Source organism: Loxodonta africana, chromosome 13 (assembly GCF_030014295.1).
Source record: "Loxodonta africana isolate mLoxAfr1 chromosome 13, mLoxAfr1.hap2, whole genome shotgun sequence".
NCBI classification, from domain to species: Eukaryota; Metazoa; Chordata; class Mammalia; order Proboscidea; family Elephantidae; genus Loxodonta; species Loxodonta africana.
This window is the reverse complement of record NC_087354.1, coordinates 34,616,668-34,639,581: the sequence shown is the minus strand read 5'-3', so window position 1 is coordinate 34,639,581 and position 22,914 is coordinate 34,616,668. Positions and strand designations below refer to the sequence as shown.

General features: G+C 47.0%; 2 protein-coding genes across 3 annotated transcripts in view; one reads left to right on the top strand and one right to left on the bottom strand.

Moving 5' to 3' along the window:
• The window catches only part of LOC111751623 (pro-interleukin-16-like), a 32,492-nt gene extending 15,637 nt beyond the window's left edge, over positions 1-16,855 (top strand). Inside the window, exon 7 of the mRNA XM_064267200.1 lies at positions 5,883-16,855. Coding sequence (XP_064123270.1) covers positions 5,883-5,980 — 98 coding nt within the window. The 3' untranslated portion in view covers positions 5,981-16,855. The remainder of the gene's footprint in view (positions 1-5,882) is intronic.
• On the bottom strand, positions 845-20,515 carry STARD5 (StAR related lipid transfer domain containing 5). 2 transcript variants are annotated; one of them, XM_003413863.4, is made up of 6 exons: positions 20,337-20,513; positions 19,623-19,672; positions 18,718-18,850; positions 12,248-12,365; positions 11,162-11,255; positions 845-4,373 (listed from the first exon to the last, which is right to left on the bottom strand). In XM_003413863.4, exons 1-6 carry the CDS (start codon positions 20,433-20,435, stop codon positions 4,232-4,234), a joined length of 636 nt encoding a protein of 211 aa, XP_003413911.1. In that variant the 5' UTR covers positions 20,436-20,513; the 3' UTR covers positions 845-4,231. The 2 variants fall into 2 exon arrangements, with proteins under 2 accessions (XP_003413911.1, XP_023408753.1); XM_023552985.2 differs by lacking the exon at positions 845-4,373 and adding an exon at positions 8,946-10,009 and having other exon boundaries at positions 20,337-20,515.
• Positions 20,516-22,914: the final 2,399 nt, after the last annotated feature.

Below are 22,914 nucleotides of genomic sequence, written 5' to 3'. Positions count from 1 at the left end.
ACATGCCATATTATAAGATCCAGCCTCAGGGTGGACTGAAGGAGAAACAGGCTTTGTGAGGCTCAACGTGAGCACCTTCCTGCTTTCCGCTAGTTCGCTACCAGTTGCTGAGTCACTCTTATGTAAGCCCCTGGCCTGTAGCCGTTATTGCCCACTACCCCTGTAAAACCTCTGCCCTCCCGCTGCGGGGTATGGAGATCTGCTCCCGTCCTGTGGCCGCCCAGGACTGCCTCGTATGCAAGTCTACCCGATAAACTCCTTCGCCACCACATGGGAGTTGCCCACCTTTCTTCAGGCTCTTGGCAGCCTCCATTCTTGGAGACAAATTTCACATTACTGGTCCATGCCTGGACACCAGCCAATATCAACTGGATGATGTTAGTGTAGTCTGGTGGCATCTTCTGGGTCCAAAAAAACCAGTCGCTGTCCAGTTGATTCTGACTCATGGCAACCCCATGGGTGTCAGGATGGAACTATGGGTTTCCATAGGAATTCCAATGGCTGACTTTTTAGAAGTAGATCGCTAGGCCTCCCTTTTGAGGTGCCTGAGTGGACCTGAACCCCCAACTTTTCGGTTGGCAACCAAGCATGTTAGCCATTTGCATCACCCAGGAACTCCCCTGGGTCCTTAGGAAGCTAAGAATCTATTTCCCGGTTGTGGGGTCTTAGAACACCCACCTGAGGTCCTAACCTTTAATGACTTCACAGTGGGTGTCAGCTCACTGTTGTATTCATCCTGAGAAATAATGGGCTTAGTTTATGTTTTTTATTGCTGGCTTGTGTGTCCTGTTCTAAACTTTGTCAACCAGTTGCTGTAGATAAGAACTTTGAGACCCCATGTGTGTCAGCTTTTTAGATTTAATAGAAACACCGAAGATGGACATGGTCTAACAATGAAAAGTGTGTCTCATTTCAATACCTATCCCCCAGAACCTCACTGTGTGCCTGCCCAGAGCTTGGCAGTGAGGTCATGGAGATACAGAAGGCATACTCCTTGTCCTCCGGAATGTTACCATCTGTGATAGTGACATTTCCTATAATTGGGAAATTATTTTGAGTCCTATTAAGCAGCCAGGTGATGAATCTTCTAAGTGGCAGACTAGGGAAGGAGAAAGTGGCTTTCCATCAAGACCGGAAGGTGATGAAATGGATGAGCATAGAGCTGGCCATGGGCCTGGGACGTGGAGAAAGATTTCTTAGGAGAGCTGGCAAATCAAGTATGTGGGTAGAGCAGAGATTGTCTGAGGACTAGAGTACAAATATCACTGTGTCCATGGTCCTTCCGGTATTCTCCTCCTGTCTGTCTCTGGACTGTTTTAGAAGGTCCCCTTTGCCCCCAGGCCAGTGAGGGGCCAGTGAGACCACTACTACTGCCCAGGTTACTGATCTCCAAGTCAAAGGGGTCTTCAGGTCAGAAGTCAGTAAGAAGGTCCTGAGACAAAAGCTCACCCACTCCAGGACGCTGGAATTTACAGATGAGATTTAGTTCTCCTCAGCCAACTTCTTGCGAGCCGATACACATCTCAAATACCTTTGAAAACAATGCTTCAGTCATCCTCAAAGGCTGCAAAAAAAAAAAAAAAAAAGAAAAAAGACAGCTCACAATAGCCAATCCATCCTCATTATCCATGAAAATGAATCCATTTAAGGGCCTCTCCTGGGAAGCCCTAGTTCTTGGCTTTGCACAGCATTTTACTGATTCATACGTTATCTCATTTGCATGGACTCTCAAGAAGCGGGCTACACTGGGATCGGTATTCAGGTCTGCATATTTTCTTTTAAAGACAAGAACTCGAAGCTCAGAGATGTTAAATGACTGACCCAGGGGCCCAATTTCTAAGTGGCAGAGCTTAAACCAGATAGATGTATGTATTCTGGCTCCTAGTCCAGTGCTCAAGTCAGTTTAATCTGATGCTGAGACACAGGCACAGTACATCTAGAGGACCCCCTGAGATGTCTTTGGGAGGCTGGTCTTCCGTCTAGCTAGATGGGGCTGGACAAGGGGACTCTGTCTTGGTAAGACCACCGCCTTCCAGGGTCCGAACCTCAGGGAAGGAATAAGTTTCCTTGGCTGAGGCACTGGTGGCGCAGTGGTTAAGAGCTTGGCTGCTAACCAAAAGGTCAGCAGTTTCACTCTACCAGTAGCTCCTTGGAAACCCTATAGGGCAGTTCTACTCTGTCCTATAGGGTTGCTATGAGTCAGAATCCACTATATGACAACAGGGTTAGTTTTTTTTGGGGGGGGGTTGGCTGGTGCAGCCGGAATTGGCTGAATTTGGGAGATCATCTCATGAGGAGTTGATATAGAACCGTGCTTGGCACTGAATAAAAACCAGTTGCCTCTGGCTCATGGTGTTGACTGTGACTCATGGCAAACCCATGTGTGTCAGAGTAGAACTGTGTTCCATAAGGTTTTCAATGTCTGATTTTTCAGAAGTAGATCACCAGGCCCTTCTTTCAAGGCACCACTGGATAGACTCAAACCTCCAACCTTTTGGCTGGCAGCCAAGTGCATTTACTCTTTGTATCACCCAGGAACTCCCCTGCCACAGAGTCGAGTCCTGCTAAGTACATACTGAATGACTGGATGATTAACGAAAGCTAACCAAATTCAAGAGTCCAGTGAAGATTTCTTGATGAGAAAAGGGAGTTGGCTGGATGATCTCTTTTTTTCAAATCATGTTTTATTGTGTTGGATGATCTCAATGGCATGTCTATGGAATTTGTAGTTTCATTAGAACACAGAAAGAAGTGAGTTTTCTATCCCCTTGACACTGAGCTCTGGCTCAGGTCCTGGTACATTCAGGAGACAGTCACTCCTGAAGTCAAATGCTGGGAAGTAAGTTGCTATGACATAAGGGAAATATTTTCCATTTGGAGGAGCAAAGGCTGAGGACTGTCTGGAAATTTCCTGCACAGGCAACAGTAACCTGAGTAACTCAACATGAAAAGACTCTGGTCAAATACGAGGAATCTTCCTGAAAAGGAAGGTGGTGGGACCACAGATGACGTTACTAGGAGGCACTAGAGAATCCTTCACTGGATGGCACAGCACTGATTGGTGAGGAAATGAAGTCACAGGTGGCAAGGCTGTGCTTCCCGGTTCTGATGATGTAAAAGGATGGGTATGGCCCCTTGCGGTTATGCAGTTTGTTTCAGAGCCTAGAGGCAGGATTCCAGCCAGCCCTGCTGGAGGGAGGCCAGCTCTTCCATCATTCCTGCAGACAGACGTGTAGCCTGACCAAGGTCTGGAGGCCTGTGGAGTCCTCTTCTGGGCTCCATAGCAGAGGACGAAGAAGGGCAAATGCCCGAGGGAAAGGAGGCTCTTCTCTCCAGATTTCCATGTGCAGAGATGAGCAGCTTGCTCAATTCAGAATTACTTCCAAAGAGAATTCACCCCCAAGGCTACAGGTTTGACCTTGGACTAATCCAAACTGTCTGGTTTGCCGGGGGGCATGACGGTTAACTCAGAGAGGAAAAAGAAAAATAACCCACTTGAATTGAAACCAAAAACATAAAACCCACTCCCGTTGAGTCGATTCCGACTCATAGCGACCCTATAGGACAGAGTAGAACTGCCTGATAGAGTTTCCAAGGAGCACCTCGCAGATTCGAACTGCCGCCCTCTTGGTTAGCAGCCATAGCACTTAAGCACTACGCTACCAGGGTTTCCACTTGAATTGAAGACATAGCAAAAAAAAAAAAAAATATATATATATATATAGAAAGTATTTTTCCTTAATGCTTATCTCATTTTGTAAACCATCATTTTCCAAGTTGATATCTTTTCAAGGGGGAAAAGTGTTGCACAGTGTTAGAAAAACACACCAGGATCTGCAGCGCAGGTCTGAGAGAGCTCTAGACAGTATAAAGGCGGCAGGGTCTGGTTTTCAGTACTGATGATAGTTCGTTTTGATAAGCAGGGAAATATGTCTCTGATAATGACTGGCAGATAAAACCTTTGGACCACCGTGTATCACATGGGGCCTGGGTAGAGTCCCTGTCAGGTGGCCAGAAGTCCAAGGAGCTGTGCTTGGATAAAGGGCCAGATAGAGGGCAGAGCATAGGGCTGACACATCGCACACAACTCCTGACTAGAAGAAGGAAGCAGGAGGGGTTGAGTTGATGTTCTCAGAGAATATCTCATGTTCTCCCAGGCTCTCTGGTGTCCCAACCTGGAACTCCTCCATCAGTTGGATAAGTTCTTTGCCAACCAGTGACAGTGTCAGTCTTAAAATTTCTTCACCGCTTTCTGAAGGTTGACGTAAAACCCAGCCATGCTGCGGGGGAAAAAGGAGTCCACCACTGCCTGTGGGAGGTAACCACTGAGGTCAGTGTGGAAGAAGGTGACCACGTGGGTCTTGTTGGGCTCCCTGTGAAAGAAAAACAGAGCTGTTATGTGTCTGCAGCAAAGGCTTGGGGACAAGCATCAGGCAGAGAAGAGGAGCCCAGCTCGGCAGAGATGTCCATACACAAAGAGCTTGTCTAATCCCTAATGAATCCCTAACTCAACACCTGGGGATCCCTTCTGCACCTGCTTATTTTTCAGATGGGAGCATGCCACCTGTCCTCTTGTGGGTCACAGGCCCTCTGCAGAGAGCAATGCCTACTCTGAGCCCGAGGAGATAGTTCCCTCTTTCCTGACTCATTCAGTAAATGTTTTTGGCGAACTCGCTCAGTGCTAGGCCCTGGGAGGAACAGACTATAAGACGCTCCCCTCCATCCACATACACAGCGGTTCTCAGCACGGTCTGGGGAGACCGTTTTAAGGTCAAAGCCGTGATGGTTTGTGCCTTTTTAGTCACATTCTCTCACAAGTATACAACGAAGTTTTCCAGAGATCACCTGATATGTGATCTCACAACGGACTGAATGTAGAAGCAGATATGAGCTTCTATGCCCAATATTAAAAAGCTTTGCAAGAATGTAAAAAAAAGGCTCTCTTGTCACTATTTTTATATTTTGAAACCCTTAGTTATTTTTCATAAAATGTGTGATTTATATTAACATATAATGGATTTATTGTTATTTTAAAATAAATGAAACATTTCCCAGTTTGTATGTTAAATCCAGTACACATTGATAGATATACCCCCACATAAACAGAAGCCCTTTGAAGCCCTCAGTGACTTGAAGAGTTATCATGGAGCCTTGAGACTGAAAACTTGAGAACTTCTTATTGAGACAACCGACACTCTAACCTGAGCAAGTGGGAAAGGACTTTGGCCAGGTGGTGGCAGGAGCCCACAGGGAGGAAGGGATATGGTACATGGCATGAACCCTGGGCTGGAAGTCAAGGCCAGTGTTCTAGGGCCAGTTCTGCCACCAGCATATGGTGTGGCTTGCTGAGGGCAGCTGATCTCTCTGGGCTGCACATGTGATGACATTGTGGCTGCGGCAATGGGGGCAGTGAAGTCCATCAGCCAGAATCAGATTAGGTGAGGGGCACACAAAGGAGGAGCTGGGACACAACTTGGCAGGGACACGGAGGGGTCTCTTCACGGTGGCAAACTTCTCAATGGTCAGGGCAACAATGGAATGAGCTTTATGGAGACCATTTGGCATTTCATTGTTTGTTATTTGATGTCAAATTGATTCCAATCATCGAGCCCCCATGTGTGCAGAGTAGAACTGCACCACAGGGTTTTCAAGGCTGAGACTTTTGGGAAGCAGATTGCCAGGCAGGTCTGCCTTCTGAGGTACCTCTGTGTGTTCAAACTACAACCTTTCAGCCAGTAGTTGAGCACATAACTGTTTGTGCCACCCAGGGACTCCTCCATCTGGCATTTTAGTTGAATGGAGCCATTAATAGCATAAGAGCCTTATGAGAAACCCCATACAGCATCACATTTGCCCATTCAATGTTTCCTGACATCATGCAGGTCAAGGAGTTGGAACCGAGACATTTAGGAAGCTGCCCACCCCCAGATGTTCAGAGAAAGCAGCTGAGGCCCAGAGAGGGACAGGGGCCAGCAAGTGAACAACATGAAGGATGGCATGTCTACCCTGGTGGTGGCTTTTTTTCCTCTGCTCATACCCTATCTCACCACGGAGCATTAAGCCTGAAGGTCAGGGACCTCCTCGAATCTCAAAGCCTCAGCACCATTCAGAATCTACGTCTGTCTTGCTCACCAACCTCCATCCATTCCACCTTTGCTGAGACCTTCACTCTTCTCTCTGCTCCTCCTCCCACTGGGCCAGCTGAAGGCCTCATCCCCTCTCACCTGTACTTTCAACAGCAGTGTCCCAAGTGGACCATCTGCCTCCAGTCTCATCCTGCACCAATCCATCCTGCGCACTGCTAGAAGACAAACCTTCTAAACTCAGGGCTCTTCTAGCTAATCACTTGCCGAGAAATCAAGAATGGCTACCCACAATCTACATAATTAGCAGATTCTTCAGCGCAGCATTTATGGCCCTCCTCAACCTGGCGCCAGACTTCCTTCCACTCCCTTCTCCAATGAACTACTGTTCCAGGTTCACACTCTATATTCCTGTTGGTGCCTTGACTTTTACTCTTCCCTCTGCTTTGAATGCTATCTCCTATTATACCTACCTGTTGAAATCCTGCCTTACTTTCAAAATTCAATTAAAAAAAATCCTTCTCAATTCCTGCGGCAGATATTGGATGAGTATTCATGGTTCTTTGGACTTCGTAAAACAGTTAACATTGAGTCGATTCCAACGCATGGTGACTCCACGTGTGTCACAGTAGGACTGTGCTCCACAGGGTTTCAATGGCTGATTTTTGGGGAGTAGATTGCCAGGACTCTCTTCTGAGGTGCCCCTAGGTAGCCTCAAATTTCCAACCTTTTAGTTAGTAGCCAAGCGCATGAACCTTTTGTACCACCCAGGGACTCCCATAGTCTTTTATATATTCCATTTATAACATATTCAACCCTCCCGTCACTGCAGTCATTAACATCATCTCCTTCCCTAATCACCTGCTCAGAAGTGCCTTATCAGGAACTCTACACAGCATGCTAAGGCCAAGTTCGCTGATACCCATGGGGACCAGCGCCCAGAGCTTTGCTCACAGTCAGGATCCATAGATGACTGCTGAATTGCTTGACTTGAGACTATAGTCCTAACACCTTCAAACAGATATGTGTTGGCAAAACCTAGTTCTGGGATGAATGGTTTCTGAATGCTGCCCCTGAGTGGCTTCATCAGAAAGATCTGGGCAGGTGTGAGTTAAAAATACTGATTCTTGGTACACCACCAGCCCTATTGAATCAGTGTGTTGGGGCAGGGTTGGCTAGAAATCTATATTTTTAAAAGCTCTTGCCCCCAAGGTCCTCCTTACTGCCTCCCGGGATTCTGAGGCATTGCCATGATTGGGCACCACTGAGCTAAAACTGCGCATGCAGACTTCTCTCTGGGCTGGAAACATAAACGGGCAAATGAGAAATTTTACCCAGCGACCATGTTCCCCTCTGGGTGAGCACTGGGCTTTATGGGAGGAAAGACATATGGCTGAGGAAGAAGCAAATCAATACATCACAAAGTGACCACGTGAATGATGGCTACTGCAGGTACACCACTATGGGACGTCAACAGAAGGAGAAAAAAGGGCTCAGAGAGGTGCTCTAAGTCGCCCAGTCTCCTCATAGAAAAAGCTGGGATAATGATACCCACTGCCAGTTTGTTATAAAAATTAATTAAAATAACAAGTGTAAAGCACTTAGCATAACTCCTGGGCACAGAGAACCACCAACCAACCCCCTTGCCATCAAGTTGATTTCGATTCACAGCGATTCCATGTGTTACAGAGAAGAACTACTACATAGGGTTTTCTTGGCCGTAATCTTTACAGAAACAGATGGCCAGAAATACTTCCACTATAATTAGACTCCTCCACCTTGAAAACAACCCAGAATCCAACACCTCTTCCCTCCTTCACAGCTGCCACTCTGAGTTGTCATCACCACCATCTCTCATCTAGACTACCGCTACGCCTAACTAGTCCCTCTGCTCTTGCTCATGGTCTCCTACATTCTAGATCCATCACAGCAGCCAATGTGGTCCAGTTAATGCTGAAGTCAGAGCAGGTCCCACTTGTTCAAAACTCTCCAATGGTTTCCCATTTTATTGACAGGAAATGCCCAAGTCTTCACAACGCTACAGGGTCTGGCCCAGCTACCTCTCTGAACACAACTCCTACCCTCTCCCCTTGCGCGCTGTGTTCCGGCCGCAAGAGCCTCTGAGCTGATCCCTAAATGCTCCACACCTGCTTCCACGTCAGGGACTTGGGACCTGCTCAGCCCTCTGCTAGGAGCACTGCCCAGATATACCATGGCTCCTTTACAGGCATTTTTCTCAAATGCCATATACCAGTGAGGCCCGCTCCCACTTTTCCCTGGCATCTGCATTTGGCTTTAGTTTTCTCCAAGGCTTTTACCCCAACCCCTGATAATTGCACGTGCGTACATCTGCTGTGACCTGTGTGTTTGCTTTTCCCACTAGAATCTCAACTCCAAGAGGAGTTTATCTGTTCTGAGAGGTCAGTACATGGATCAGGAGAATAGGTTCTGGAGACAGGTGCCTGGGCTTAAATTCTGGCTCTATTACTTCCTGGCTGTGTGATCATGGGCATTTTACTTAACCTCTCTGTGCCCCAGTTTCCTTATCTAAAAGATGGGAATAATAATAGCACATTAGGGTTGTTGTAAGAATATGCAGAGTGCTTAGAGCAGTGCCTGACACACAGCAGTGCTGTCTAAGTGTTTGCTGCTGCTCCTGTTGTTCCCCAGTGCCTAGAACAAGCCTGTATGTGTAGAATGATAATGGAGTAATCACCAACGTGGGCTTCAGACTTATAAGAAGAGCTCTCCATGTGGCAGACTTTGACATAAAGCTTTCTTGGGGACATAAAGTGCTTTTCATCAGGCCGACAAGAGGTGGGAGATCAAGGCTCGAGTCAAAATCTGCATGCTAGTGGGTCTGGTGGAACCTTCCTGACCCCAATCACTCCATCTGCAAGATTCACGCAATCATCTCTGCTACCTGGCATGAGATGTGATGGTCTCTTCCCATTGTGCGTTGCCATGGAAATCAGCCCCTAAGAAGAAACGGCTCGCCTCTTACTCTGAAAATCACTGTCAGACCTGGTGACATCAAAGGGCAGGTTCTGACACCTGGCTCTGCCAGGTAGGAGGAGAAGAGAATGAGGCAGAGGTCAGTGCCCCCAGCCCAAGTCATGGGATCTGGGCCAGCTCTGTATTTGTTTGCTTGTTTTTAAAGCAAAAATAAAGGTTTTACTCAGCATATATTCAAAGAGGCAAAAGTAGGACATGGACAAGCATGCTGCCTGAGCCCTATCTGCTCGAATCCAAGGAGTATCACAGAATAGGCAAAAGTCAGAAAGTGGACAAGTATGCTGCTAGAGCCATATCTGTCAGATTCCAAGGAACGTTACAAAATCATCAGGATGTATGACCATTACAAATGGGCAAAACCATTGAAAGCTTCACCTTTTCACGTAGTGGCTAGAAACCGTTAGGTCATTGTGATTCTACATTTTGAATTGTCTTTCTTAACGATCATTGGTACAGGTTTCAGTAATGACAGTCAGGAGGGTCTTCATTCGTCCAGCAAATCTTACTCCTCGCTAAAGGCTAACAGAAAAAGATAAGAGTGGAAAGTATGTGGGTCTTTTGTGCTGTGTTTAATGATTTGTTTATGTGAAACATTGCCAAAAGATGTTTCCAGGATTGTCCTAGCTATAATCTTTATACTTCCAGGCCTAGTTGACGTGTCCTCGTGAGTCCTTGTGGGTCCTTGAGTCTGGATCCAGTTTGGTCACATTCTTTATACTCAAGGGCAGGGAATAATGGCTCCAATATTATCTCCTAAATCATTCCCTCCTTTTGATTGCAGATTGGAGATAACACATTGATGATCAATACCTGGACTTAGCTGGGCTCCTAGATGGTGGCCATGGCAGGTTCTTTAAATGCATGGTGTTGGTCTTCCATCAGAAACCACCTGGTTCTTCACCAGGGCAGTCCTGTATTTGGGGGCCAAAGTTGAGTGTAGGAGTGTGTTTGTGTGCTGGAGCCCATTATGGTATTTTTAAACTCATACAATTTTGTTATGTTTAACATCTTTTAAGAGATGTTTAAAAAGCCAGCTTAGCAAAGAGTATCCCAGAGGTGATGGGTCTGGGTGTTCAGTAAAATGTTACAACACCAAGGCTCATCTCATGGGATTGTGTGCTGAGAACACAAACTATTTCCTCTCCTGGTGGATGTACAGGGACTGCAAGGTTACACTGGGACACACCCTCAGGTGCAATTTCTTTCATTGTCAACTTGGGTGGCTTCCAGGATCCACCAGTGACCTGAATTGCACAGAAAAGCTCCTGGTAAAAACCTGGCCACGACTGTGAGAAGATGGGAACAGAACAGTTCCCAAGCTCAATTCTGCTGTCGGCTCAAGATGTAAAGAGTGACTCAGAGTCACTCTTCAGTGCCTAGGCACCTTGTCCCATTCCTTGTCTGGGGTGACAATCACCTGCTGAAATGTGGGTGGTGACAGCTGCTCCAGGCTGGTAGATCATGCTCAAAGAGCACCCAAGAGACTACTTGGGGCTCAGGTCCTGCTCTGCTGACCTCCCAGCCTCTAACCCTGTATAGAGAGCACTCAGGCTCTGCTCTGCTGACCTCCCAGCCTCTGACCTTCCCCAAGCCTCAGTTTACTCATCTGCTCAATGGGACCATGACACTTGCCCAACGTGACCTAGGGAGCTTGAGGCAGGATTCCCCAAATCAAAAACAAGAATAATGCCTCTCCACAATTCTTTCCCATTTGCCAGATGCTATCATGTATTGGAAACCCTGGTGGCATAGTGGTTAAAAGCTATGGCTACTAACCAAAAGGTCGCAATTCAAATTCACCAGGTACTCCCTGAAAACCCTGTGGGGCAGTTCTACTCTGTCCTACAGGGTCGCTATGAGTCAGAAGTGACTCAATGGCAACAAGCTTTTTACGTGTCATGTATTATGTCACTGATGTGTATGCAATAGTGTTTAGTAACATCAAAGCCTAAAGAGCTGTTAGGCATTTTTATTACTGGGAATCTTAATCAATGTGCCCGATGTAATGGAATGGCCACAGTTAAGAACGGAGAATGTAATTCAGTTCAGGAGATTGTTCTTACCCTGGCAGAGGCTCACAGAAGCAACCACAAGGGTGGTTAAATCCTCTCACATAACCTGGCTTCGGAGGACATAATGGATGCTCAACATTGGTAGCTGGAAGGGAGAGCAGACGGTCAGTGAACCAGAACTTCAGACAGTCAGGCTGCTGCCACTGACCTGTCTTTGTTGGGCACCCAGAGTGCATGCGGACTCAACCACCCAGGGCTAGGGGAGTCAGCAAGAGGACTGTTACGTGGCCCTGAGTTCCCTCCTACACTCTTCCCAGTGCCCCTTACACCTATACACATACACACATTCATGCTCACACATACATCACACAGACACACACACTCATACACACAAACTCACGTATACACAGTCCCACACACACTCACTCATACATTCACGCACACACACATTCACGCAAACTCACACCCACTCACTCATATACATTCACACACACAGGCACACAAACATATACACACATTCACAGGAAATCATCCAAATTCACACCCAGTCACTCATATGCATTCACGCACACATTTACACACATCTTCCTACAGCCAGCTTCCCCAAGCCTGCCAGAATATTAGAGAAAAGAACATTTCAGAAGGTAAGGCTTGGGGGTACGAGGAGGAAGACACCCCCTCTCAAATCACAGCCAACAGAGGCGTCACCCCCACGTGGAGATCAGAGGAAAGGGCAGGGGCAGGAGCTCTGCTCTTGCCTGCAGAGAAGGAACGGACCAGCATCACAGCCTTCTCAGAGTGGCACTCCCATGGGTTCACAAAATCCTTGCACGCTGAGCTTTTGTGAAGCTAAACTTGAACCTTCAGGCACAAACTACGAGCCCTCAGCAGGAATAAAAAAGGCATCGATACAATCTGGGACTTAAAAATGAAGTCGCTGGCATGGTGACTCTTCCACCTCAGACCTCCATGGCCCAGAATTCCCCCAAAGCCCACAAAGCAAGCAGCACAGAAGGAAGACCCAGGCAGTGAGTTCTCTGGTGACTCCTATCTGGTCCACTGAACTGAGAGGGTGCAGAGGAGAAAGAGAGCCCAGGGTCCCACAAAGGCCTAGGCAGCACCCCAGCCATTGCTCACCATTGGTACTGATGGTCCCATCCTCATATTTTCTGACGAGCACCAAGTCCACAAAATCTCTGGGAGAAATGAGCTTCATGGCAGCTGAGGGGGTAGAGGTTCTGCTTACGCACAGCGTCTGCCAAAGCAAAGGGGAGCCCAGCTGCATCTGGTGGCCAGACATCTTCTCCCTGCCCCCACTCCACCCCTGGGCTCATCAACCCATTCCCATTCCCAGGGACTGAAAAGCAGAGACAGCATTGACAGTAGGTTGGCCCTACGACCTGGAGGGTCAAGAATGAGGCCCTTCTAAAAGAATCAGCTTTCACTGAAATATACCCCATTTAGAAAATCTAAGACTGACATTGGTTGCTTATGGCCATCTAGTCACTCTGAGGTTATATCCCAAGAGGGATTATAAGAGTTACCATTATTGAGTACCTAGCAAGAGCCTGGTCAGACCAAAGCTCTCTTTTATTCCCTCACTGTTATTAACCCATTTGATGGGTGAGGAAACTGAGGCTTGGAGTGGTTAAGGAACTTACCTACAAAGCTCACAGTGGAAATGGAATCTGAAGAGAGTCAGGATTAGGGTGAGGCAAGAAACGCTCTAGGGCTCAACATTGAAGGAGGCACACCTTTTTTAAGGCCAATCCTGCACTTGCACAACCTTGAGAATAAGTGTATCCTTAACAGTTGTGCCCTAGGTGGCTCTCTGCTTTCACCCTAGTGCTGGCTCTAGGGGGGGCACCTCTCAAACCCCATCCAACTTCAAAATATCCCATCCATCCACTCTCCAACTTGCTAAACTAAGGACACTCTGAACCCCTTTATTGCACTATCCCCTCCTCCAGCAGGACTCCAGCTGTCTCAAGGTCACAATGAAGTAGAGGTCAGGTTTGAAGAAGTCTGGGGGTGAGAAAGGATTGGAAAAGTTCTCTTCCTCATCTCTGTTCGGTATTAAGACTTGGGGCACCACAGGCTGAGAGCCCTTTTGCCAGAGGCATCTTTGACTCAGAGTATTAGTCTTCAAGGTGGGCACGTGATCCCTAGGTGTACATGAGCACTTTCCAATGGGGGGGGTGGGGTTTAGGACTCAGTTTCCAGATGAGCCAACCTCCACGTGTCCTTCCTAACATGACCCACCTGAGAGCAAGCTGCACATTCATGCAGGTCTCCCCTCCCACTTGACCCCCTCCCACTGGAAAAATCACGCATGGCCCCCACCCATCTGCCATCATCCTATCAGGCATTGTCCTGGGGTGTAAAATCCCCAGGGTGCCAGAGAGACAGTTAGGGATACTGGTTTCAATGTTAAATCAAAGCACTGTACACTGGGGTCAGAATTTCATGTCTTCCCCTTCCTTAAGCATATTCTTATTAAAGGCACAAGTGTGGTATTAGAAACATAGTAATTTGCCTTTTCTGAATTCTGATATCTTGTAGATGGGGTAACAGAAGTGATTTTTTTTTTTTTTTTTTTAAATAGTCATACCCCTTCACCCTTGATAATTGCTAAAAAAAAAAAAAAAAGAAAGAAAGAAAAAAAATCCATCATTGCTGGAGACGATCTGAAGACCAAGATGAAGAGGACATTGGTGAGATATACTGAAGGCGGCAGTATATGTTATAAATGCAACGAACTCATGGCATGGCTGTGTCTTTTCCTCCTTCCTTCTCTCTCCCCCTCCCTTCCTTCCCCCCATCTATCATCCATCCATCCATCTCTGTATCTTATCTATCCATCCACCCAACCACCTAGCCACCCACTCACCCACCCATCCATTCAGCCATCATCTATCCTAGAATTCAAAATATGAGATTTGTTAAAAACATGCTGAGAAATATCAATCTGCAAGGAAGAGCCATTTCTCTGCATTTTTGTCCTTTTAGTAATGATAAATAGCTACCATTTGTCAGTGCGTCTCTGCTTTTTTATAAACCTGAGCTTACCGTAGCCCATACTTTCCCTTCTGCACTGTTAATGTCTATTGAAGGCTGTATCTTTCTAGCAATAAGCCATGTCTTTTCATGGACACATGAGCTAATTAGAAAAAGAGCTCCCATTCATCTCATGGAGAGATGCAAAATATTTTACTTTTTACATTTAACAGTTCTTCGTCAAAATTTGTAATACAATCATTTTAAATAAATTACAACCGCAACTCAATCCAGATTTTTTTAACACTCAGAGTCTTATGATCACAGGAAATGACTTTTACGTATATATCATTAATTTACACACATATTTATGATGCAGAGAAGTGCGGCAGGATGATCAATAAAAGCATTTCATGAATAGATTATATTTGGATAAAATTCAGTGGACTAAATAGAAAGGAAATTTGAGTTTGGGGAAAAAAATTATATAAAATTTCCAACAATTCAAGAAGAGTTTGCTCACATATTTTTTAAATGGATAATGGTACATAAAAATTCATGTTATTTAGACTCATCTAAAAGAAAGATGTTTTTGCTTTATCTTAAATTGCTAGATTTATTGCATGTCAAAAACAAAATGCTTTGCAATTTATGAAAACATTAGATGTCAACTAAATGTTAGCTGTCAACTAGATATGTGGGGGATAATATATAATTTCTAAAAAATATGTTGGAGGTATGCGAGCAAAAAGTTTGAAGACCCTTGCACTACAGGACTCACTGGGGCCAGGCAGGGGATGGGGAGCTGGCTGATTTGGGTTGACGCGGGCCCAGCCTTCAGGGAAGTGGGTGTCAGGGATTGCGGGTCCAGTAAAGCCTGGCTCAGCAGCCCTGGGTGGAGAAGTACACTGGTCCCCCTTGGGGATGAACCAGGGCGCCTAGGGGAGGGAGGGAGACCTCACCAGCACCCCCCCCGAAAGCCCAAGAAGACAAAAACAACCTGTACTGAAGTAGAACTGCCCAGGGGTGAGCGCCTGGCTTTCTGTGGTTCTGGCAAACGAGGGAAAGAGAGATGCTTACAGAGTAGCCACGAGGACAGCACGTCATTTGTGGGGCCTCTGAGGGATCAGGACAGCGGGACCCACGACTGGAGCCAGGTGAAGGCTGAGGGCTGCAAAGAAGCTCTGCAGCTGCTCTGGGAGGTGGCACGAGTAGTGGCTAGGAGCCTGGGGATCCGTAGTCACCTGCCAGCTCTCAGCTCCCACTCTGCCTCTTATGACCCGTGTGAACTTAGGCGCCTCTCTTTACCTCTGCGAAACTGTCCTCACTGCCCCCCAGGGTTTCAGTTTAAGTGCTCTGAGCATGTAACACAGTTTAATAAAAGGACTCAGTAAATGACAGCGCTTATCATTTTTATGGTTGCTATGCCAGCTCCGGTATCATCTAACAACTTTCTAGGCCTTTCACTCTCTCACCATCCACCAGTCATTGTACCAAGACAAAGAGGTGAGAGCAGGCTTGCATGCCTGCCCTTTACCTTCAGGAAGAACATTCTACATGCGGTCATTCTGTAATTTCATTTGTATTCTCTGTTAAGGACCTTGATCCTTGGCTCCTCATCTTCCGTCATTTGTGTATCATTATTTGCATAGTATCTTTACAATTTTTTGCCAACTCTCCTATCACCTATGCTTAGTTACTTAATATTTTTCTCTAAATGTGCTCACTTTTAAAAATTTTAGATAAATTCATTTTACCAGAACTGGAAAAAAAAGCACTACTAGTTGTAATAAAAGGCAACTGCAAAAAAAAGAAAAAATACACATACACACACAGAGGGGATTAGATTCTAAGTCTAATTCTGAGCCTGTTTTGTTATAAAAGAGACTAAAAGAAACAAAACAACAAAAACACAGTTGCTGTCAAGTTGACACCAGTTCATGGCAACCTCACGTGTATCAGATTAGAACGGTGCTCCATGGCTGATTTTCCCAAAGCAGATCGCCAAGCCTTTCTTTGCAGGCACCTGTGGGTGGACTCGAACCTCCAACTTTTTGGTTAGTAGCTGAGCATGTTAACTGTGTGCACCACCCAGGGACTATGGAGCCAAGTTCTGCTCTGACACACGTGGGGACGCCATGAGTTAGAATCCTCTCGATGGCAACTGGTTACTGCTGAACTTCACTACGTGATTAAATTTTAACTTTGACTGTTAGAGACCTAAAATCACCTTGTGCCTACCCTTCAGAAACAGTGACATAAACTACTGAGATAAGGAACTGTGGGAGTGATCTGAAATGTGAATTCTTGGTTCAGGCTAGGAACTTAGGTCCTACTGGCCCACCAGTTGAGAACTGAAGCTTAAGATTTCACAACACTGTCTGTGTAAGCACCCAAGAGGCTGCTATGTCCACAGATGTCAACATCAAGACACCATTTAAATTAATCAGGTCAACAATGTTTCTGCGAGGCAACTTTCTTATTAGCTCTGGTCATGATGTTCTTTCCTGAACTTCTATAATCAAAATGAGACAGGATCTTAAAGCTAGAGAGGATTCCAGGGCAGGATCACTTAGATCTGCATTGTCTACTATGGTAGCCGCTAGCCCCATGGAGCTGTTTAAACTTACACTGAAACTAATTGAAAATAAATAAGATTAACAGCACTTTTCTCAGTCCTACTTAAAAAAAAAAAAGAAAAAATACACATACACACACACAGAGGGGATTAGATTCTAAGTCTAATTCTGAGCCTGTTTTGTTATAAAAGAGACTAAAAGAAACAAAACAAAACAAAAACACAGTTGCTGTCAAGGTGACACCAGTTCATGGCAACCTCACATGTATCAGATTAGAACGGTGCTCCATGGCTGATTTACCCAAAGTAGATCACCAAGCCACATTTCAAGAGCTCTGTGGCCTCCTGCAGAGACCCCTGCGTGGTGCAAATGGTTTGCTTACTGTCCATTTCTGCAGGCCTACAGGGAGGCAGGCTAGTTTCAGCCGTCTGGACAACTAACCTAAAGACTGGTGGTTCGAAACCACCCACAGGTGTCACTGAAGAAAGGTCTGGCAATTTGCTCCTGTAAAGATTATAAACGAGAAAATTCTACAGAGCAGTTCTACTGCAACACGTGCGGTTGCCAGCAGTCAGAATCAACTTGACAGCAATGGGTTTTTTTTTAATGGCCACATGGAGTTAGTGGGTCTGTATTTGGTAGTGCAGTTATAGGACACTTCCAACATCGCAGAAAGTTCTAATGGGCAGCGCTGGTCTAGATGACACACATTTTACAAATGAGGAAACTGTAATCCAGAAGCTGCCACCTGGCACGCTTCCACAGCTGGCAGAGAACCCTCACTCCTTCGCCAGGGCTGTCTTAATTCATTACTGCGGTGTGATGGATCGCTTCTGTGTGGACTTTCTCGCCTCAGTCTTGTAACTCCCACTCAAGTGATTGGGTGGGACTGTGCAAATAGGGTAATTGTGGCTCACCAGGGGGACTGGTCAGTTTTGCCAGCCACTAGGCTTGAAATGAGCCACCCCAGAGGTGGGAAAGAGAGGATCCCACCACCACCAGAGAAGAACAGCCAAGAGCAGAGTGTGTCCTTTGGACCTGGGATCCCTGCGCTTAGAAGGTCCTGGAACCAGGAGACAGAGAGAGAGAGCTGTAACACTGAAGATGGTGAGAAGATGTAGCAGGGAAACAGTGGCAGGAGAGACTGGCAAGAGCTGCTGCAGTGGGCTTCCCAGCTCATGGAGTGAGAAAGCTGACTGTCTTTGGGCCGAGGCTTACTGAGAGAGTGGCGTGCCTCTGGGCACTTACCAGCAGAGCTAAAAGAGCTTTGTAACACTGGCCCGAGCAGAGCAGAGGCCGAGGGCTAGGGAGAGGTGTGCCTGCGAGCATGCTGAGAAGAGGCTATCCTGATGGAAGAACTGTATCCTGAGTGTTCTTCAACCTGAATTGTAACCTGTTACTTCCTTAGTAAACCCCATAATCGTGAGCACTGTCTGAGTCCTGTGTGATGACTGCAGTGAATTATTGAACCCAGCAGAGAAGTAGAGTGCCATGGGAGGGGTGGGGGATGTCAGAATTGGTAAAGATGGTGGAGAGAGGCAACATGTCTAACCTCTGCTTCACAGGAATCAGCCTTGGGCTGATGGTCTTGATTCTCCCTCCCCCTTGTGAGGTTAGAGTAGATCAGATGGCAGTGCCAGGCCATTTTTACAATTACCATGTCCCCACCAAGGAGCAACCTTTCAAACTAGTGCTGATGGGGCTAGTGAGGCTCCAGACACCTAGAGCTGAGGAACCTAGTGCTGAGGTTCCAGACACTGCCTTCTGTGACCTCAGAGCCCATAGGTAGACTGCCATGTTTTCTCAGCTGTTTAGGGTTTCTCTGACTCTCTAGAACACACTACTTCCTACTCATACCTGGGCTAGAGTGTTGCAAGCAGAGGGCTGCCTGTGCTTGCTGGGCATCGGGGATCTACAGGGTAGCCCCCATTGTCAAAAGGTGTCACAGACCCCCTCCATGGGAGACAGGGTCAGGTTACTGCAACAGGACCCAGACACTGTCTTTGGGGTAACAGGTTTGGGAAGACTTACATCACTGATGTTTTCAATGACTTCAAAATTGCTCACGTTCTCATCCCATTTCTCTCGCAGGCCCCCAGCGACTGGCTTCACACAGTCCCACACCTTCTCAGGGGTCCCACACACAATGCCTTCTCCTCGGTACCTGGAGCACAAAAAGGAATGTGACCCCAAGGCATCAGTCAAACTTGTTTATTTGGGATTATATGTAAGGACTAGGTGTCCTTGGGTGGTACAAATGGTTACCGTGCTCACTGCTGAAAGAAACGTTAGAGGTTCAAGTTCACCCAAAAGCGACTCGGAAAAAAACCAAAAACCAAACTCACTGCCATCAAGCCCGCTGCGACTCATAGCAACCCTACAGGACAGGGCAGAACTGCCCCATAGGGTTTTCAAGGCTGTAAATCTTTATGGATGCAGACCACCACATCTTTCTCTGTGGAGCAGCTGGTGGGTTCAAACCACTTGACCTTTTGGTTAGCAACCAAGTGCTCTAACCACTGCACCTCCAGGGCTCCTTTGGACCAAAGGCCACTACACACGAAAAATCGGCCATTGAAAACCCTATGGAATGCAGTTCTACCCTGATACACACGGGGTCGCCATGCTTGGCTCCATGGCAACCAGTTTGGTTTTATAAGGACTACTGCGTGAACCATGCCATGTCTGCCATCTCTCTTTAGGACAGCCACCTCCCCGTAGACCTACAGAAATGGACGGTAAACTTTCACAAGAACATGGTTTGCTGAAACTGGTTTAGTTAGAAACAGAAGGTAAAGGTGTTCTGGAAAACAAGTCCAGTGAATTGGCGCCAGGGTGCTAGGCTCGACTGGAATCTCTCAGGAAGCAGACGGGTGGAGGAGGTACCTGGAAGGGCGCGGCAGCGCTGACAAACTTTAAAGGAGGCATGCACTTACAGGTTCCCTGGAAACTCCATAGATGGCCTCCAGGAAACGGAAACTCCATTCTGTGAAAAGGCACAGAATCGCAGAGTTTTAGAATGGTAGGCGGAGCCACCACCAGGCTCAACCCCTGTTTTACGCAAGAGGAATCCCAGGCCTGGAGAGATGTAATTGTCCAAGGTCCCCAGGCCGAGACTAGTCCCGAGCCAGCTGCCTCCCCTGTGAAACGTGTTGGGGGGAGGTCCCTTCAAAGGCTGGCTCCAAGAGTTGTGAGCGGTTCTTAAACCAACTTAATAGCCGTAATTCATTTTGTTCTCCTGAGCAATTTAGGGCTACTCGTTAAAAATCAGACTTGTCAAGTACGCAAAAGTATTCCCACACCACCCTCCGGGAACAATAGAGGGGTTTGTGCAGTAATGAACAGAGTAAAGGCTTGGAAGCCTGGTGTTTTGAATACCAAATCTAACTACTATTTTTACCAGCCAAGTGACCTTGGGGAGTCACTCAATGAAAGGGGCAGAAACTTACCTCCTGGTGGAGTCAATGTGAGCACAGTAGGCACAATATTTATTAAGTAAGCAACCTCGAGTGGATTCCCCTCCTGAATGCAGCTCCGGGATATAGGGGTGCAGAGAAACGCGGGGAGAGGAGGAGCTTGGGGTCGCCTTGGACCCAGGACCCAGGGAGCAAAGGCCACCGCGACCCCTTCCCGCCCAGCTCTTCACTCACGCCTTCCCGGCAAATCTTCCAGCCTGATTTGTCTCGCCGGTACAGCAGCATCTTCTCGGCCACCGCCTCGCTTATCTGCGCGGCCGCAGCCGGGTCCATAGCGCCGGTGCTGCGCGTGGCCGCGGAGTCGCAGGTGAAGTCCCGTGCTGGCGGCGGCAGAGCCTGGGTCTGCCAGGCCTGAAAGCCCGGGCCCTGGGCGGAGCCTGGAGCCCCGCCCCTCCGGCCCCACCCCCGCTTCCGGATTGGTCCCGACCCTCAGGCGGCTCCTGCCTGGCTCTGGGATTGGCGGAGTCCGAGGCCTCCCGGTCAGGCTCTGCGGGCTCCGTCGCAGCCTGGGCTGGTCCTAGATGCGTCTGGCACAGTCCTGCCGGGTCCGCCCCCTGCCAGTCCTTTCTCGCGGGGTCCTGGAGCCTGAAGACTCCGAGGGCGCCAGCGGTGGAGAGTCAGGTGGGCCAGAACAGGTCACAAGCTACACCATAGGCTTATTTAAAGAACCTGAACTTTTGTCCTGCATGCACCCATAAAACACCCATTGCCGTCCAGTCGATTCCCACTCATAGCGACGGAGTTACCAAGGAGTGGCTGGCGAATTGGAACGGCCGACCTTCCTGTTTGCAGCTGAATGTTAACCACTGCGCCACCAGGGCTTCCCTGCGTGCCCAAGGGCTTTCAACCAGGCAGGAAGATGGTGAAATTTGCACTGATATGGCCTTATTAATATATAGTAAAGAAAATCCTGTTCCTATATGGATTACATCCACAAGTCTAGGGATAAAGGAATTAGAACACATATTTTTGGGGAACACAATTCAATCCATAACAATAATATATATATTAAGTGCAACACATGCAAATTAAACGCAACAGCGTGTGGATAAGAGAACAGGTGTTTGAGACATTGGTTAAGTTCGAATCTCAGCATCACCACTTACTAGCTGTGACCTTGGCAAATAATTGACCGTTCCAGAACTAAGTGTCCTCATTTGGAAAATGAGAAAAATGTTAATACTTAACTCATAGGGTTAGAAACCCTATGACAGTTCAAACCTACCAGCAGCTCCATGAAAGAAAAGACTTGGCAATCCGCTCCGGTAAAGATTATAGCCTCGGACATCCTGTGAGGCAGCTCTACTCTGTCCTATAGAGTTGCTATGAGTCAGAATTGACTCCACGGACATGGGTTAACTCATAAGGTTAAGGTGTGACTCAAATGATTCAATTAGAATGGCGCCTGGCACACAGTAAACATTTACATATAATATCATATGTGTGTGTATACATACATATGTATAGATAGAATAAGAAATACCTAGACACACGTATATATATTTAGAAAATTCACTTCTAGAAAGGTAAAGAATAAACTGTTGACAGTGGGGAGACATACCAAAGAACATTCCATTTTCATTTTATATCATATACTGTTTAATTATGTTAATTATTAACACATATAGCTTTTAAATAAAAAAAAATTCACTGTAAAGTATTTGTATAAAGCTCTAACTAGGAGACCTTCTCAGGTTGGAGGCCCATTAGAATTTTGGGAGGGGTATAACAGAAAATAACACTGTGCAAACCAGGCTGAACGAAAGACAAGTCTTGCTGTCTAAAGAGGCTTTTGTTAGATGGTAAACATTAAACAGGTTTTTACACTTACCGAAATGGACATGGAGCATTGATATTGAGCACTGCGAGAGGCTGTAATCTTTGCTCCCAGAAAATAGGACACCCTGGCTATGTGAAATGTTTGGAGAAGTGTCTATCCCAGAGGCCTTCGATAAACTGGCAGCAGGAGGTTCTCACAGGTTAGGGCAGCCCTGGGGCAGGGCTCTGGCCAGCTTTGCCTCTGGAGGCTGCACAGGGCAGGGTGAGCAGCTGGCAAGAGCAGTGGGAGGGCGGGAGCTGGTGATCTATTTTTCAGTCTGCTTCAGGCTGCAGTTTAGAACTGAAGAAGAAGAAAGAATGACTGAGCTCCATGGGTTCCATGGGTCAGCGGTCCTGACAGGGCTGTCCTTGGGTGCTTCCACCTAGTTCTCCAGAGTAGACCCACTTGAAGTCCCTAGCTGAGTGTTAAATAGATATATATGGAAACCCTGAGTGGCGCAAATGGTTGAACTCTCAACTACTAACATAAATTTGGTGGTTCAAACCTACGCAGAGATGCCTCAGAATACAGGCCTAATGATCTGCTTCTGAAAAATCACCACTTTGAAAACCCTAGGGAGCAATTCTACTCTGCACACATGGGGTCACCATGAGTCGAACAGACTGAAGGGCAACCAATAACAGCATATGGAGTCCCTGGGTGGTGCAAACGGTTATTGTGCTCAGCTGCTAACTGAAAGGTTGGAGTTTCAAGTTTACCTAGAGGCACCTCAGAAGAAAGGCCTGGTGATCTACTTCCAAAAAATCAGCCATTGAAAACACTGTAGAGTACAGTTCTACTCTGGCACGCATGGAGTCGCCAAGAGTTGGAATCGACTTGACAGCAACGGTGATTTATAAAGGGTAGGGGGACCAGTAGTCTCAATGGCTGGAACTTGACTTCTAACCTAGACCACACAGGGGGTGGGCCCAA

Excerpts from the sequence above, each read along its gene's own strand:
- STARD5 (XM_003413863.4), bottom strand. The coding sequence starts at position 20,435 with ATGGACCCGGCTGCGGCCGCGCAGATAAGCGAGGCGGTGGCCGAGAAG. Across the intron at positions 19,673-20,336 it reads GGAAGATTTGCCGGGAAGGC|AATGGAGTTTCCGTTTCCTG; the intron begins GTGAGTGAAGAG and ends GCCTTTTCACAG. Across the intron at positions 18,851-19,622 it reads ATGGAGTTTCCAGGGAACCT|GTACCGAGGAGAAGGCATTG; the intron begins GTAAGTGCATGC and ends TTTGTGCTCCAG.